The 19,095-nt window shown below is 39.2% G+C and overlaps 1 protein-coding gene across 1 annotated transcript; it reads right to left on the reverse strand.

The window, feature by feature from the left end:
* Positions 1-378: 378 nt before the first annotated feature.
* On the reverse strand, positions 379-17,000 carry TCN1 (transcobalamin 1). Its single transcript, XM_003920175.3, has 9 exons — positions 16,813-17,000; positions 14,350-14,523; positions 10,238-10,378; positions 9,216-9,371; positions 7,102-7,292; positions 3,497-3,686; positions 2,265-2,448; positions 810-928; positions 379-619 (listed from the first exon to the last, which is right to left on the reverse strand). The coding sequence occupies exons 1-9, from the start codon at positions 16,889-16,891 to the stop codon at positions 558-560; spliced, it is 1,296 nt and encodes a 431-aa protein (XP_003920224.1). The 5' UTR covers positions 16,892-17,000; the 3' UTR covers positions 379-557.
* Between the last annotated feature and the right edge of the window lie 2,095 nt (positions 17,001-19,095).

Raw genomic sequence — 19,095 nt, forward strand, 5'->3', positions numbered from 1 at the left:
AACAAGAAGTAGGACCCAAGGGGAGACAGCTGTAGGCAGGGGATGAGACTGTTTCTCAGACTATGGTCAGACCTTTTATGTAGATGCCTCACTTTCCCCTTCTTCTGAGCAACATGTTTTTTTCTATCCGCTACGTGTATGAAGTCAGTGTGACCACTGGGTTCCTCTCTTGCATCTGGGCCTCAGAGAGCTCAGTCTCCTACAGAGTTTCTGCTTGATCTCACTGGTTGCTGCTGCAATGTTAGACCTAGAACCTTATCCCCGTTTTACCCAGTTGCCCAATGCCACTTAGATAATTAGTAGGACAACCTTGAGTAGAACCCTGCTTATTAGACATGTGGGCTTTCCTCTAATACATTTTAAAATCCCCCAAGAATGAACTAATTTGAACATGCTCTTTTTGTATAGTGGTTAATCTTTTATTGAACATGTAGAGAGAAATGGGGAGGTTATTAACTCTCCTACTGGTACTGGGATAAATGAAGAAGGCATAAGACCAGTTGGCATGGAACGCCACTGCAAATGGATTTCATCCAGCTGAGGAAGGTTTGGGCTTATTAGTATGTGCTCCAACGAACCTCCAGGTTTTCTCCATTATGGACAACGTAACTTCCAACTCCTGAAAAGGAAGAAGAAAGAGAACTGGGTCAAATGATTTGACCACTAAATCACCAAATAATGGATGTCATCTCTCCTAACCCCTTGGCCCAATCACCACAAAGGCTCACAGCCCTTTCCATGCTTTGGGCATTTTTGGCACGAGCCTTTTTGGCATGTCTCTGGGTTTTCTTGGCATGTCTCTCCCTTACCTTGGCTCAGTGGTTTGCCTCCACTCAGAAGTTCCCAGTAGGTTCTGTCATTATTGCTGGCCCATAGACCCTGAACAGAGGTGATGTAGGGCCCCCATGAGCTCTCCTCCATTGTGAAGCTGTGGGTGACAGAAAATAGGTTACTGGAACTTAGAATTGTCAAAGGAAACCCTCAATGGGCATTTCTCAAACTTTAATGTACCTGAGAATCACTTGATGACATAAAAAAATGCAGATTTCCTGGCCTTATCCATAGACACTTTTATTTTTAGATATGAGGTGGGGGTCAGGAATCTGCATGTTTTATAAACACTCCAGATGATTCTAATGCAGGCGCTCCATGCTCCATGCTAAATTAGAGAAATGGTGCTCATGGTTTCTGCTTCTCCCCCGACCCCCGACCTGCTATGGTAGATACTTTTCAGACAACAGCTTCAACCTTCTGCCCCAAGATAGTAACAGCTGAAAATACTGATTCAGTAGAAGAACTTGTTAATCTCATGTCCTGGAGGTACCATAAGTTAGTGAGTTTTCCCTTAGGAAAGAGAAACAGGAAAGGATAATTTGATATTTCTTATTGTGTTTACTAAAAAGTGACATGGTCAATATCTGTTTTATATTTCTTAGTCATCTTCTACCTTCCTTAAAGCCCTTGAGGGTATCCTTTATAATATATATTATATTAATATTCTGATTTTCTTTATAGCATCCCACGCTATGTTGTTAGACACAATAAATAACTGTCAACTAGAGTTAAGGGACCAATATAAATCATACTTTTCAGAGGCAAAGCCATTATTTTAATTTTAATACTTGATCTCCTTGGCCAATAACTTTAATTTAGGGATCTATGAATTTTCTGAAAGCGAGGGCAGGGAGAAGTTTCAGGGCATCTGTGAAACTCCCAGTTTAAATGCCAAATTTGGCAGTGGCTCATGCCTGTAATCTCAGCACTTTGGGAGGCTGAGGTGGGCAGATCTCTTGAGCCCAGGAGTTTAAGACCAGCCTGGACAACATAGTAAGACTCTGTCTCTAAAATAAATAAACAAATAAATGCTAATTTTTGTGTGTATGTTCATTTTTTTCTGGGGTGAACATTAATTGCATTCATCTGATTTTCAAAGGGGTCAGTGATTCAAAAAGAGTTAAGAACCACTGTTCTAGATCACAAATGTTTGACTTTGAAAGTTATATTTATTGAAAAACTTTTACAGAAGAGAGAACCTTGAGATTAATTAATCTATTAAGTCAATATTAATTTACTACCTATTAGGAACAAGAAGATGAAATATCTCACCTCCTATTTTAAACTCCTTCTGTGAGATGTAGATGGACAGCAAAGCGACTGACCCAGAAGCGTTTTAAATATACTGTGTATTTAGGTGCAAATGCATTCTTACTGCATCTTTAGAAATGACAGTAAACACCTTAACCTCAAGTTAGGTACAGACCTACCAAAATATAGTATGATTTATTTTCTGAGCTTTCTCCATCACAGCAAGGAAGACAGAACCATCTGGCACAGTGACATTGGCTGAATATGTTTCATTAATTCTCACAGAGTAATTGACTGAGATAGGTGATTGTGACTCAGGAAGTGTCACAGTTACAGGCTCAGGAGTGGAGATGTTGATGTTACCTGAGAGAGACAGAAAAACCCAGAGCAATATTCAGAATAATAAAAATGATACTAGAGTTTGCAGTTCTACCTACTTAACTCCTATCCAAGGATTCCTTGGCTTTATGCAGACATGGATTTGCTACAAAGAACAATTATCATTACTCAAGGGGCAAATTTCTCATATAACTAAAGCAGAAACTAACACCAAAAACTCACCAGCTTGTGAATGTTGGCACTTGATTCAACTCCCGGCTGTTTAAGCAATTCAGTTGCTCTAACTTCTGTTTCTCACAGAGGATGCTGACTTTTTTTCTTTTTCTTTTTCTTTTTTTGCCTTGGTACAGCATACAATAATGTTTACCTTTTCTTCTTTTTAATTGCTTAACATTTGTTGAAAACATATGAAGTGCCAGGCACTGTACTAATCATTTTAAACAGATTGTCTCATTCAATCTTTACAAAAACCTACATTAGATATTGTCCTTGTTCCCAATTTTTACATTGGAAAACTGAAGCTTAGAGATTAAATATTTTGTCCAAGTTTCCTAAACCTGTAAGTGGCTGAACCAGGAGAGGGCAGAGATGTAAGAAAATGTCTCCTTTCCTTCTACCTGGTTGCAAAGTCATTTGTTTGAATAAGTAATGTATGCTTCAATTTTCGAATACTGGCATATCCTTTCTACACGGATGTCTCATTTCCCTGAAGGATCACTCAATATGGAAAGTCAGAGTCACAATACCAATCCTCTCTGCTTTATTTAGGATGAGAATGATGCTCAGATCCTTCTATACCCAACAGTCAGAAAATACGCCTTTGGAGATAGATATTATTTAATCAAGTCTGCCTTGTTAATGTTTGAACTAAGAAGGACAAATAGCACTTAGTTAAGAACAAATCCTCAGGTGGCTGTAATTCCTGATAACATGATGAAAACTGAATTCTCTCTGGTAACTGTTATGTTTTGGAGGTTTATCTGGCCACTTTTGGTTTCTAAGGACACCTGAATCTCACATGCTTTGGGTGCTATGGTGGAAAGCAAAACAGTGTGCTCTTTAATGCTTATACCTGAACCAGAGACACAAGAAGAGTTTTTGTTAACATCCAAGTAGGTCTTTCCCAGCAGGGCAGGTAAGACCTGGGCTGCAGCAATTGGAATACTGAATGCTCCTTCGGAAGTTTTGTTGAGCACTGCCTTCAGAGTTTCTTGGCAATTCCACTCAGTTTCATTATAATAGTCTGATGATACGAAGAGCGCCTAATGAGGCAGGGCAGCGGGAGGGGTGACAAGAGATAAAGAGAGACAGAGAATATGAGATACTTCAAATAAGAACTAATTAAGTACTAATTGAACATTGACTACCTAGGAAGCACCTCAGAGAACTCGGATATCTTTTCTATTACCCAGAAGCTTAAAAACTAGTTTGGGTGGGGAGGTGAGAACTGTTTAATAACATAAGCTATAATAGTTCCAATGAGAGAAGACTTTGACATTTTCATTTCTATATCCCAATACTGGGAAATACCGGTCATATAGGAGACACTCAATAAATATTAACAGACTACTGTAAAAAGAGATGCTAGAGGAATATCCTAAGGGATGCATCTAGTGGCATGTCTCCTTCAAAAGAGGAGAGGCGCTCACACACATTTAATTAGGCTTAAAAAAAGCCTCCTGGATAAGGTGGTATTTGAGTTAGGCCTTGGAAAGTGAGATAGAATTTAAATGCCAGCTGAGATGAGAGATGGGGAGCTCTGTACTCAAGAGGAACAACATGAACAAAGGTGTTAGGTAGGAATGGTCAGGACATGATCTGACAGTGATGAGAGTATCTGCATTTTAGCAAAGTTTCTCAGGGGATTCCTCCTGGTTTAGGAGAACTGGTGTATAGGGAACATTGGAGGCAACTGTGGAAGAACAGGCTGGAGAAGGAAGTTGGGCTAGACTAGCAGATGCTTGCATTTTATGGTGAGGTGTCTGACATCATTTGTTGACAACAACGAGGAAGTGTCTGACATTATTTGATTGATAATGGGGAGTCTAATAGTTCATTAAACAGAAACTCTCCGGGCAGCAGAATGTAAGCTCTATTGAAGGGGCAGAATTGTGAAGTAGTAAAAGTTAGGAGGGTACTGGGGTGAACAAGACAGGAACTAAAGTGGGTAGGACATGAACATGCTTCTCTTTAGTTTCCCAGGGATGGACAGTTCCTGTTTTCATCTTTTCTTGGAGGTTCTTAAGCCAACCAAGTGATCCACAAGCATTTGTGGGATATTAAGAAAAACTGGTCATAGTACATCTCCTCTTAAGACACTTCAATAAATGTTATTCACATACATAACAATAAATTAAATGTTATTAATATTTAAAAATACCTAGCAATGTCTTGTATAGACAAGTAGCTCTTTTTTTTTTTTTTTTTGAGACGGAGTTTCACTCTTGTTACCCAGGCTGGAGTGCAATGGCGCGATCTCGGCTCACCACAACCTCCGCCTCCTGGGTTCAGGCAATTCTCCTGCCTCAGCCTCCTGAGTAGCTGGGATTACAGGCACGTGCCACCACACCCAGCTAATTTTTTGTATTTTCAGTAGAGACGGGGTTTCACCATGTTGACCAGGATGGTCTCAATCTATCGACCTCGTGATCCACCCGCCTCGGCCTCCCAAAGTGCTGGGATTACAGGCTTGAGCCACCGCGCCCGGCCGACAAGTAGCTCTTGATCGTACTGTGAATCTGTATCACCTGTAGGGCTTTTAAATAAGAGCAAGGTGCAGGTTCCACCTCTAACTTTCTGTACTACCTGGCTGGTGTGGGCTTAGGTTTTAGTGTTTTCTAAGAGCTCTTTCAGGTGATTCAAATGTGCAACCAAAATGGGAAACCAGTTTTATATTCAGTTCAAACTTAGCAAGGCAACCAGCAACATAAATAGTAACAACAACAATACAGATAACCTTGTGACTGGACCCATGCTCACACCTCCAGCCTCCTGTTATGTTTCCCAAGAACTAAGTGCTGGCCATGCCGAACACCTTGACCTTAAAATGCCTCATGGGGGGAAGGATGAAGCAAACCACCAAGGCGCGTGCATATCTATGTAACAGACCTGCATGTTCTGCACATGTAACCCAGAATTTAAAGTATAATAATAAAAAATGCCTAATTTTTTGTGCTTTTGGGTCTTTGTCCTTGCTGTCATCTCTCCCTTGAAAGTCCTCTCACCCTGAGTCAGCCTGGAAAACACCTGTTCATACTGAGGATGCAGTAATTTTTTTTTTTTTCTGTAAACCTTCCTTGATTGTTTCTTATATTTTCCCCTTAGAGTTTGTAAATCAATGGATGAATGAGTGCTGAAATGAAGTCTCAGACCTCAAGGAACATAGGCATGACAGGGTAGGTGCTGAGTGTCGGTTTTGAGAACAGCTGCCCAGGTCCCATCCCAATCTGCACCATTTCCTGGTTTTGTGAGATTAGGTAAATTACTGACAGTTACTGTGACTCATGCTCCTAGTTTAGGAAATGGAGATAATGTGGTAGTTCCCTCTTATCAGTGGGAGATACATTCCAAGACTTGCAGTGGATATCTGAAACCATGGATAGTGCTAAGCCTTAAATATCCTATGTTTTTCCCTATATATCCACACCTATAATAAAGTTCAGTTTATATATTAGGGACACTAAGAGATTAACAACAACAACAATAATAACATAGAACAATTATAATAATATACTACAGCACCATTACTCTTGTGCTTTGGGGCCATTGTTAAGCAAATAAGCGTTACTTGAACACAGACCCTTCAATGTTGGGACAGTTGATATGATAACGGGCTACTAAGTTATTAACAAGCATAGACGGAGAGATGAATCACTTCCTGGGTGGAACAGAGCCAGAAGGTGCAATATTTTATCATACTACTCAGAATTTTGCACAATTTAAAACTTAGGAATTGTTTATTTCTGAAATTTTCCTTTTACTATTTTAGACCTTGGATGACCTTGGGAGACTGAAAAACTGTGGAAAGTGAAACTCTGGATAAGGGGGGACTACTGGGTGTGTGAAAGTGTAAAACTACATGTGATAGAATAACAGGGTAGATTGTATAGACTCTAGTTTCTTAGAGAAATTGTAGTTAGAAAACGCTTTCTAGAAGCATTGGTTATGGAGAAGTAAAGCTGAAGATGAGAAGAGGACATGTCAGGCAGGGGAGGGGAATCAATGAGCAAAATCAAAGTATAGGAACCACAGAATGGACAATAAGATCTTAGGAGGCCAATAAGAAAGGATAAAGATACTGTCCAGATGCGGTGGTTTATGCCTGTAATCCCAACACTTTGAAAAACCGAGGTGGGTGGATTACCTGAGGTCAGGAGTTTGAGACCAGCCTGGCCAACATGGTGAAACTCCATCTCTGCTAAAAATAGAAAAAACTAGCAGGGCATGGTGGTGGATGCCTGTTATCTCAGCTACTCAAGAGGCAGGAGAATCACTTGAACTCAGGAGGTGGAGGTTGCAGTGAGCCGAGTTCACACCATTGTGCTCCAACTTGGGCAACAAGAGCGAAACTCCATCTCAAAAAAAAAAAAAAAAAAAAAAAAAAAAAAAAAAAAAAAGATACTGCTTTCTTCCAGAGAAGACTCCCTTCTCTGCCTCCTGTTTCACCCTTTGACTTACCTGCATGGCTTCTCCTGTGCTAAATGTGTTTCCAATAAGACCATTTCTTTCTTTCTTAGACAGAATCTTTTCTACCAGTGACTTCTTATAGTTATTGATCTTCATCAGATCCCCTCCATCTGCTTTGACCTGCGCATTTATTAGACTCCTGTTCACACAGGTCAGAGCCAGGACAGCCATTGCACCAGTATCTGTCAGGAAACAAAACATTGTTGGTAGGGGACCAACCATCTTAGTTTGTCCTGGGCTGAGAGGTTTCCTGGGATGTGAGATTTTCAGTGCTAAAAGAAAAACAGATTTAGAAAAACTGGGATGGTTGGTCATGCTAATTGATGAAGAAAGATTTCAAGATGTAGCAATCATCTCTCTAGCACTAACCACTCAAATATTTAGAGATTTCTTCCCAATGTTCGGTTGCCATGTACTCCATACTTCATACCTGATACTGTAGTGTGATGGGTCTCCCACCAGGTTACTTAAGTGAGTATGTATGCTGCCTGAACTTTGAAGCCAAGGCCATGGTGCTGAACTGAGGAACAGGTGTCTCTGAGAATCCAAACATCCTGGAAAGCATCTAAGAACTTGCCAAGGCAAAGAGACCCATCACACATACATAGCAGGTAAAGAACCAAGAAATTACCTTAAAAGCAGCATAGGGATGGGATATAGCACAGATATCTAAAGCTGTCTTGCTGCCACGAGGAGTGCTTTTTTTTTTTTTTTTTTTTTTTTTTTTTTTTTGAGATGGAGTCTCTCTCTTGCTGCCCAGGTTAGAGTGCAGTGGTCTGATCTCTACTCACTGCAAACTGTGCCTCCTGGGTTCAGGCGATTCTCCTCAGCCTCAGCCTCCCAAGTAGCTAGGATTATAGGCGTGAGCCACCCGACCCAGCTAATTTTGTATCCTCAATAGATACGGGATTTCACTATGTTGGCCAGGCTGGTCTTGAACTCCTGACCTCAGATGATCTGCCTGCTTTGGCCTGCCAAACTGCTAGGATTACAGGTGTCAGCCACTGCACCCTGCTTTTTTTTTTTTTTTTTTTAAGTACAATTCTGGGTTTTTCTCATTACACATACCTTAGTCATAAACACCTATGGATTTGTAGCTGCATAAACACGGACAGTATTTCACTTTTACATGTTGGTTGCTCTCATCTTTTCCATCTTTCTCCAATCTTGTAGCCATGTCGGCTGAGGAATTGAGAAAATTTAGGACGATGCATCAAAGAAACTGTCTTTGTAAGCCTCTCAAAGGTTTCATTAGACTGATTAGAAAATAGTACTTAACAGAGTTATTGCCCAGTGAACCTCTTTCAAAAAGAAGATGAGGCAAGAGATTGGAAGAAGGAAAGATAAGGACTTGTTTTCTGGCTTGATACTTGGTTTCTCCAGTGTTCTTTAGCATGGGACCTTTCCTCTCTCATGGGAAAAGCAGTCTGAGAAATCTCACAATTCTCCTTACTATCCAGAAATACTAAATGGTGACTTGCTTTGAATTTGAATTTGGAGAAAGATGAACTTGTGTATCTGGATCCATAGAGGCTAAGCACATATGCCAGCTGTCTAAAGACTTCTTTTCGGATGTTAAAGCTGATGCAGTGGGAAATTTCCGGTTCATTTCCCAAGGTGAAATATGCTTTATTGATGATAATATTGGACTTTGTCACTGGAGAGGTGGTATTGTTTAAGACAGCCTAGGTATTCAAATTGTCCCAAATAAACCAGAGAAAGACGCAGTGTTAAGATAAACGAATTCCGCTGCACTTCCCTTTTCTAAAACTTAACCTTTCTAAAATGTTTCATGTAAATATTCTCATGCTTTATCCTCATTTTACAGATATAAAAATTAAGATCAAGAGTTAACATTCTTGTTTATATAACTCAAAGAAGAGCTGGAGCAGAAACCAGGTATTTCTAGTATACCACACATCTAGAAAGAGGCTTAAATGCCATCCATCATCCATTCTTCTCAAAAAGAAAATTCCCTTTTGAGGATACTAGAGCAAAGACGGTAGAAAATAAAACCCAAGTACTTACTGGTAGAAAAACGCAAAGGGCAAGACCTACTGGTGACCATGTCCTCTGTACCAAAGGAATTGGGCTTAGTAACTCACCTACTGAAAACTGGCTACCAAAATAATAGTTTTTATTTTCGGGATTGAAGCGTCTGACAACTTCAGCAGTTGAGTAGTTGCCATCAAACAGACACAAGGCCAAAACATCCAGGCTGAGCTGGTAGTAGTTAGTCAGGGGATTGTCATTGTGTGTTTCTAGAAAAGAGAAGAAATACCTCCCTTACTCATGGAAGCAGTAATGGAGTGTACATTTTCAATCTATTCCTACTTACTCTTTTTCAGTTTCTTTACATTTAAGGAAAGGTGGATAATAGAAGCATGAGGTCATGCATAGAATCAGAAAATCTGAGGAACGTAAAGGCTTTTAAGGGCCACTAAATTCCACTCAACTTCTTTCATTTTATAACTGAGGGGACACAGCCTTAAAGAGGTTAAGATGCTATCTAGATATCCAGGTGGTTACAGAGCTAGGCCCAGAATACAGGTTTTCTACCTCCAAGACTCTTGTGCTTTCATTAGCAAGGTGTTGAAACTGTAAGTAGAAACCTAGGTTGGAGGCCATCTCAAAGGAAGATGGACTTAATGAGAAATAGAATAAATATTGAGTGGAAGTTGAAATAAAAATCATGCACCTCACTAGTGGCTGCCATGGCCAGTTTATTTTTCCCAGTAATAATGTACTCTGGCCACCTTTGGCTCATATACTAGCATTGCATATTTTGCTACTTATGCCACTGTGTCCTGTGTTTTTAAGCTATTTCTGGTGTAATTCATCATTTGACTAAAAGCCAAGCTCCTGGAGGATTAGAGAATGGTGTCGTGTGTGTGTGTGCCATCATATGTAAAGTCGTACTTGACACAGATTCAATGCTTAGCTAAACATATTTAACAAGAAAATGCAAGATGCATACTGAAAGGGAAAAAGGGAAGTGCCCTATAAAGATATAGTGAGATGAATGGGTTTACGAGGAGAAGGAAGGAGTGGAGGGAAGCTTCATATAATCTCAGTCAGCTGAGGAGAAAGTAAGGTTCTCCATGGTCTCTAAATATTTGATTCTTACCCATATTTTTGATTTCTTCTTGGAACTTATTTTCTAGCTCGTTGATCAGTTGGTAATCATATATTAAGGTTTCCTCAGGGCTACGACATGCTCCCAAAGCCAGTATAATCAAGGCAAGCTCTCCTGAGCTTAAATCTGACACTGAAAAGAAAAATATTTGAGCTTAACAAGGTATATGCTTGTGATTTTTTGGGCCTCCTGATTTCCTTGAGACTTGTATTGCCTGTCACTTCTTTCTTCTGTTGCGCTCTGTACAGTCTTGTGTCGCTTAATGATAGGGATAAATTCTGAGAAACTGGTTGTTAAGCAATTTTGTCATTGTGCAAACATCATAGAGTGTACTTACACAAATCTAGATGGTATAGCCGACTACACACCTAGACTATAGGGTACAGCTTGTTGCTCTCAGGCTGAAAACCAGCACAACATATTACCGTCCTGAATACTATAGACAATTGTAGCCCAATAGTATTTGTGCATCTAAACATATCTAAGCACAGAAAAGGTACAGTAAAAATACAGTATTAAAATCTTGTGGGACTGTTGTCATATATGTTCATCATTATGTGACGCATTCCTGTACTAGACACATTCTCTTCTTTATCCTCAAAGCAGAGCCTTTTAGAGCAGTACTATATAAATGCAAATTAGTTCTTGGTCTTCTCATTTTGGAATCATGCAATCCTTATAAAAGTGAAAAAAGAGGAAAATCATTTTGGATTCATGCAATCCTTATAAAAGTAAAAAAAGGGGAAAAATAAACAATATCTTGGGATTTTTTTTTCTCTTTGTGGTGCCAGCTTGCTAGAATAGTAGTACTTGATTTTTTAATATTCTGCCTCATAGAGTATCAAAACTTTCTGGCTTCTCATAATTCTTATAATAATATTATGAGGTAGGTAAGAGTGGCTTCATTTCCCCTTATGCGAATTAGAAAACTGAGGCTCAGTATTAACATGACTGGTTCAAGGCCAGCTCACACCTAGTCCAAATCTGGTTTGCTCTATGGTTGCTTTGCCATCACCAGCTTTCTTAGTTGTGATCTGTATTCCCATGTGGTCGTGAACTAAGCTAGCTTATATAACAGCATTAATGGATAAGAATCAATAGCTTTTGTTTGTTGCTTATTGAAGAAAAATTATTATTAATATTATTATTTTCAGTTTTTAAAAATTGTACTTTAGGTTCTGGGGTACATGTGCAGATCATGCAGGATTGTTGCATAGGAACACACATGGTAAGGTGGTTTGCTGCCTTCATCCCCCAATCACCCATATCTGGTATTTCTCCCCTCGTTATCTCTCCCCACCCTCCCCAGCCCCCACTGTCCCTCCCCTAACCCCCAGCCAATGGTCTGTAGTGTGTGATGCTCCCCTCCCTGTGTCCACATGTTCTAATTGTTCAACACCTGCCTATGAGTGAGAGCATGTGGTGTTTGGTTTTCTATTCTTGTGTCAGTTTGTTGAGAATGATGGTTTCCAGATTCATTCATGTCCTTATGAAGGACAGGAACTCAAAGTTTTTTTATGGCTGTGTAGTATTCCATGGTGTATATGTGCCACATTTTCTTTATCCAGTCTATCGTTGATGGACATTTGGGATGGCTCCAGGTCTTTGCTATTGTAAACAGTGCCTCAATGAACATTCGTGTGCATGTGTCTTTATAATAGAACAATTTATAATTCTTTGGGTATATACCAGTAATGGGATGGCTGAGTCAAATGGTATTTCTATTTCAGTAGAAATACCATTTGACTGTCTTCCACAATGGTTGAGCTAATTTGCACTCCCACCAACAGTGTAAAAGTGTTCCTATTTCTCCACATCCTCTCCAGCATCTGTTGTCTCCAGATTTTTTAATGACCCTTATTCTAACTGGCATGAGATGGTATCTCAATGTAGTTTTGATTAGCATTTCTCTAATGACCAGTGATGATGAGCATTTTTTCATATGTTTGTTGGCCTCATATATGTCTTCTTTTGTAAAGTGTGTTCATATCCTTTGCCCACTTTTGAATGGGCTTGTTTGTTTTTTTTCTTGTATATCTGTTTTAATTGTTTGTAGATTCTGGATATTAGCCCTTTGTCAGATGGCTAGATTGCAAAATTTTTTCCCATTCTGTTGGTTGCCCTTCACTCTAATCATTGTTTACTTTGCTGTACAGAAGCTCTGGAGTTTAATTAGATCCCATTTGTCTATTTTGGCTTTTGTTGCCATTGCTTTTGGTGTTTTAGTCATGAAGTCATTGCCTGTGCCTATGTCCTGAATGGTTTTGCCTAGGTTTTCTTCTAGGGTTTTTTATGGTGTTAGGTCTTATGTTTAAGTCTTTAATCCATCTGGATTTAATTTTAGTGTAAGGTGTCAGGAAGGGGGTCCAGTGTCTGCTTTCTGCACATTGCTAGCTAGTTTTCCCAACACCATTAATTAAACAGGGAATCCTTTCCCCATTGCTTGTTTTTCTCAGGTTTGTCAAAGATCAGATGATTGTAGATATGTGGTGTTGCTTCTGAGGCCTCCATTCTGTTCCACTGGTCTATGTCTCTGTTTTGGTACCAGTACCTTGCTGTTTTGATTACTATGGCCTTGTAGTATAGTTTGAAGTCAGGCAGTATGATGCCTCCAGCTTTGTTCTTTTTGCTTAGGATTGTTTTGGCTCTTGCACTCTCCCAAGACTAAACCGGGAAGAAGTTGAGTCCCTGAATAGACTAATAACAAGGGCTGAAGTTGAGGTAGCAATTAATAACCTACCAACTAAAAAAAGTCCAGGTCCAGATGGGTTTATAGCCAAATTCTACCAGACGTACAAAGAGGAGCTTGTACCATTCCTTCTGAAACTATTCCAAACAATACAAAAAGAAGGAATCCTCCCCAACTCATTTTAGGAGACCAACATCATCCTAATATCAAAACTGGGCAGAGATGCAACTCAAAAAGAGAACTTCAGGCCAATATCCATGATGAACATTGGCACAAAAATCTTCAATAAAATACTGGCAAATAGAATAGAACAGCAAATCAAAAAGCTTATTCATCATGATCAAGTAGGCTTCATCCTGGAGATGCAAGGCTGCTTCAACATATGCAAGTCTATAAATGTAATTAATCACATAAACAGAACCAAAGACAAAACCACATGATTATCTCAATAGATGCAAAGAAGGCCTTTGGCAAAATTCAACAGCGCTTTATGCTAAAAACTCTCAATAAACTAGGTATTGGTGGTATGTATCACAAAATAATAAAAGCTATTTACGACAAACCCACAGCCAATATCATACTGAAAGGGCAAAAGCTGGAAGCATTCCCTTTGAAATCTGGCACAAGACAAAGATGCCCTCTCTCACCACTCCTATTCAATGTAGTATTTGAAGTCCTAGCCAGAACAATCAGGCAAGAAAAATAAATAAAGGGTATTCAATTAGGAAAAGAGGAAGCCAAATTGTCTCTATTTGCAGACGATTGTATATCTAGAAGATCCCATTGTCTCAGCCCCAAATCTTCTGAAACTGATAAGCAACTTCAGCAAACTCTCAGGATTCAAAATCAATGTGCAGAATTCACAAGCAGTCCTATACACCAACAGCAGACAGCCAGCCAAATCAAAAGTGAACTCCCATTCACATTTGCTACAAAGAGAATAAAATACCTAGGAATACAACTAACAAAGGATGGAAAGGACCTCTTCAAGGAGAACTACAAACCACTGTTCAATGAAATAAGAGAGGACACGAACAGATGGAAAAACATTCCATGCTCATGGTTGGGAAGAATCAACATCGTGAAAGTGGCCATACTGCCCAAAGTAATTTATGGATTCAATGCCATCCCCATCAAGCTAATGACCTTCTTCACAGAACTGGAAAAAAACACTTCAAACTTCAAATGGAAGAAAAATTATTTTTAAGACCAGAATAAACAAGACCTAGCTCTAGGGTGAGTGGCGTGGGCATGTATTTTGGGCATGTTTCTCTTACCTCAAGTTTGGTACCATTAGAATGGATGTAGCAGGGATACTTTGGATGCATAATTTTTAGGATTAGTTGCAGATAATCTTTTAGATAGGTAGATTTTAAGATTCTCTGTAAATCTTCCAGAGAATACAGAAACTTACCTCCCGTCTTCACATTGTATGTGATTTCTTCGATCAACTTTTGCCTCAGGATTTGGTTCTGGATTCCAGCAAGTTCAAGGGACAGCAGGACATTGGCAACGCTAGTTCCCCTGGTATACTTTGAATTGATCATTGTATTCAACAGAGGGTTTATGTCTTTTTTTTCACTTACTTCTGTGGCAGAGGAGGAAGAAATAAGAAACACATACTCAGAAAATAGTAAGACTTGGAACAGGGGTTATATAAAAATATTTAGTAATGGGTATGGTACAGATGTACACCAATCCAGTGGCTGCTGGCTGTGTTGGTGGAATAATACAAAGGTGGGTCTTGAACCACCCTCCCATGCCAGACGTGACTCCTTTAACAACTAGCATGAAAATATTTTAATATTTTAACAACTGGTTCAGCCTTACCATTGTGTACTGACAGACTCCTTGCCTGGGATATCTAGCATCATTCCCTAATTTTGTATATGAAGCTTAGAGAGAGTGTCCTTAAAGAAACCTCCGTAATTGGAGGCTCAGCTGAAACTAGACTACATGTCTTCTGATTCTTAGTCAGCAGGACTTTCTACTTCCTGGATTCAGTTCTTTCCTTCTCCATCTTCTAAATCAATTGGGTTAATGCTGAAAAAATGCAGGTACAAATTCTGTTATATTGGTGATTAACCCCAAAACTTCATTGTCTGATTGCCCAGATGGCTGGGCGTCAAGATCATTATTCAACATTATGCAGCCTTTGAAAAAGGCTCCAGTTTTAGTCTACAATATGCCCCAATTCCAGAGATGGAGGGAAGTCACATTATACTGTGGAAGTATGAGAATCTGGAGCTCCAAAAGAAATAGAGGAGAATAAAAGAGTTAGACTATTTAAAACACAGGACAGTTTCTCAATATGTTTTTCCATAATCTTGAGGGGTAGCCCCAGATCCTACCCTTCTCCATATTATCTAATGGATTAGCAGGAGAGTGAGAAGAACATGAGCTTTGGATTCATATTTTGGCCATACTCTGTGCCCCTTAACTTATGACTGTGAATAATAAGTTATGTAGCTTGTTTCACCCTTAGTTTTCTCATCTAAAAATTGTGGCTGTTAAGGCCTACCTTACAGATATTAGACAATAAACCACTGAATTAACTGTAAAATGATGCACATATTATTATTTCTAACTCAACTGGAATTTTTATCACTATATTTGAGAATCAAGGAAATGTAATTTCCCTTGCCCAGTTTTCTTTGCTTTAAAAGAAGAGTCAAGAAGATCTGAATAGAGTGATTGTAGAAAGGTCATGATATGTTGCAGACACAATGGAACAATTGAGTCAATTCTCTGAGATTTTGTGGAAGCATCCAGCTCAGCAGATCTTCTGGCCCTGAAACAGACTTTTTAGTTCCTGGTCAACAACTCAAATCAGCTTCCTGGACTGCTAAAGATAAATTCAATTATTATTATTATTACTTAAAACAAATTGAACTCTAAAACCTACATAGCCATCCCCTATTCTTAGGATCCAACAAGGGAAATGTTAGGCCAAGAAGAAAAATTAGTCAGAAGAGTCTATGCTATAGCCTGTATGGATACAAGCCTGTCTTCTGTGGTGGTGTTCTCTTATTACTGGTTACAGAGCACAGATCGTACCACCTAATCATCTTTGGGTTGAAGCTCAATTTCAGAGTAAAGTCTCACAAAAGAGAAGTCATGCACCTGAGAACTGCACCAGACTTCAGGAGATAATTTGCTTCAATAGTCTCCCCTCATTATCCTTCATTTATGAAGAAAGCTAAAGAAATTCAGAAATCTTGGGTCATTCAGTGACTAAGGGATCAAACTCAACATGAATCTAGTTTTCCTTTCTCTTGCTTTATTATTCTTTTAAAGAAACACACAATCTCTGTGGATAACATTCAGGCAAGAGATGGAACTTTATCCCATGTCTCCTAAGAAAGAGTTGAAGGGAGGTGGACGTGAAACTTGGAACATCTAAACTCACTCATGACAAGACAGCAATCATCAGTTTGAAAAAGATTATTAGCTTTTTTTCTGTGTAGTTACAAGGGGTTAACCCAAAAATCATGAATTGAATTTCAGAAAAAAAGATTGCATATCAAAACCAAAAGATCACTTTTCATGATCTAGAAAAATTTTTGGGAGCATAAATTTTCTGTCATTGGAAATTCACATGAATAAAGAGTTACTTGGCAGAGATGCTGTGCTAGAGAGGAACTGAGCATAGAAAGAGCAGTTAGGCAAGTTAAAACACAATCTATAATTCCTCTTACAACAACATGCATTGTGGGACTTTCCTCACCATCTCCTGCCACCCTTGCCATCATTCATGGAGTCCAACCACATATGGAACTGGAATGGGAACTTTTCTCAGGTAACTCTACATAGAGTCTCTTGTCAACAGTCCAGTAGACTACCACTCAAGAGTAGTTTTAGCCCAAAGTGTACTCACCACAGATCTCACATAGTTGGCTTGGAATAAGAGAAAACACTAAGAGCCCCACTAGGGGCAGCTGGTGTGACTGCCTCATCTCTTCAATAGTGTACCGAAATGTTGAGGAATCGGCTATTTATTAGGTGATGGACAGAAGGTAATGAGAGCTCTTCCTTCAGGTTGCCTCAGCTTCTTTTCACTCAAGCAAATATTGAGAAATGTTGGGAGGTGTGGTCAAGTGTATTTGTCCATGTAATGTAATAAATCAGGAAGAAGAATTATAAAGTGTGGTTAGAAAGAATGAGGAAATAACTTTCCTTTGTTTCCTGCCCTAAACTTTCAGGGTTCATATCCATTATTTGCCTTCCACTCAGTGAACATATATTAGGTGAATGACTCCTGTAATGTTTCCCTTTTTTCCATTTCACTTTATGTCTTATGTTTCCTGACAAAGTAAATTTGATCATGCAAACACATACAACATATAAAAATGGAAGTAAAATAAGACATCCAAATGGCAAGCCCGCATATGAAAAGGTGCTTGCAAAGGTGCTTAACATCACTGATCATCAGAGAAATGGAAATCGAAGCTGCAATGAGATATCCTCTCATCTCAGTTAAAATGGCTTTAATCCAAAAGACAGGCAATAACAAATGCTGGCAGGGACATAGAGAAAAGGGAACCCTCGTACACTGTTGGTGGGAATGTAAATTAGTAGAATAACTATGGAAAAGAGTTTGGAGGTTTCTCAAAAAACAAAACATAGAGCTACCATATGATCCAGCAATCCCACTGCTGGGTATATACCCAAAAGAAAGGAGATCAGTATATGGAAGAGATATCTGCATTTCCATGTTTGTTGAAACACTGTTCACAATAACTAAGATTCGAAAGCAACCGAAGTGTCCATCAACAGATGAATGAATACAAAAACTGTGGTACATATACACAACAGAGTGCTATTCAGCTATTTAAAAGAATGAGATCCTGTCATTTGTGACAAAATGGATGGAACTGGAGATCACTACGTTAAGTGAAATCAGCCAGGCATAGAAAGACAAACATTGCATGTTCTCACTTATTTGTGGGATCTAAAAATAAAAACAATTTAGCTCACAGAGACAGAATAAACAGATGGTTACCAGGGGCTGGGAAGGATAGTAGTGGCAGGAAGGAGGAAGAGAGGGTTAATGGGCACAAGAAATTAGAAAAAAAAAAACGAATAGCAGGGTAACTATAGACAATAATAATTTAATTGTATGTTTTAAATAACTAATAGTATAATTGGATTGTTTGTAACATAAAGGATAAATGGTTGAGAGGATGGATATCCCCTTCTCTATAATGTGATTATTATGCATTGCATTCTTATATCAAAACATCTCATGTGCCCCATAAATATATCCACCTCTTATGCACCCACAAAAATTAAGAAGTTTTAAAAACAGAAGCAAACGTCATAAGTCTGAAATTGAAGCAGGCAGTATTGGAGAACCCAGCACATGAAGGGATCTTTGGCATAGTAGTTTTTGACCTATGATTTTTCTCCTAAGATAGATCCCCTAGCCAAGGAGGAAAACCAGAGGGCTATGCATCAAATGTGGATTTCCTAGCCAAGGAGAAAAGAGGGAGTTTACTAGCCAAGGAGGAAAACCAGAGAACTATGCACCAAATGGGAATTTCTGCCCTGCCAGGACAGTTATTACATGTGAGAAGCGTTGCCTATCACAGTTCTGAGCGCTATTAGCGAATACTGTCAGCCTAGCTAAGGATGTCATGACTTAGTGACACACTATTTGCATTGTATCTCTGTGATGGTTAATTTTCTGCATCAACTTGATTGGCACCTGAGTGTTCATATTAAACACTATTTCTGGATGTATCTGTGAGGGTGTTTCCAGATGGGATTAGCATTTTAATTGGTGGACTCAGTAAAGTAGAATGCTATCTCCAGTGTAGGTGGGCATCAGTCAATCTGTTGAGACTCTGAATAGAGAAAAACTGTGAAGGAAGGAGGAATTCACCCCTTTTATGCTTCCTGCCAGCCTGTTCGAGCTAGGACATTTTATCTTCCCCAGCCCTCAAGCTGAGATTTACACCATCATCTCCCCTGGTTCTTGGGCCTTCAGTTTGGTCTGAATTACTCCACTGACTTTTTTGGGTCTCTAGCATGCAGACAGTAGACTGTGGGACTTCTTAGCCTCCATAACTGCATGAATCAATTCCTTGTAATAAATCCCTTTCTTTCTCTCATATATTTATATAATACATATGTGGAAACCACCTTTCTACTCTCTGTT

Source organism: Saimiri boliviensis, chromosome 6 (assembly GCF_048565385.1).
Source record: "Saimiri boliviensis isolate mSaiBol1 chromosome 6, mSaiBol1.pri, whole genome shotgun sequence".
Classification (NCBI taxonomy): domain Eukaryota; kingdom Metazoa; phylum Chordata; class Mammalia; order Primates; family Cebidae; genus Saimiri; species Saimiri boliviensis.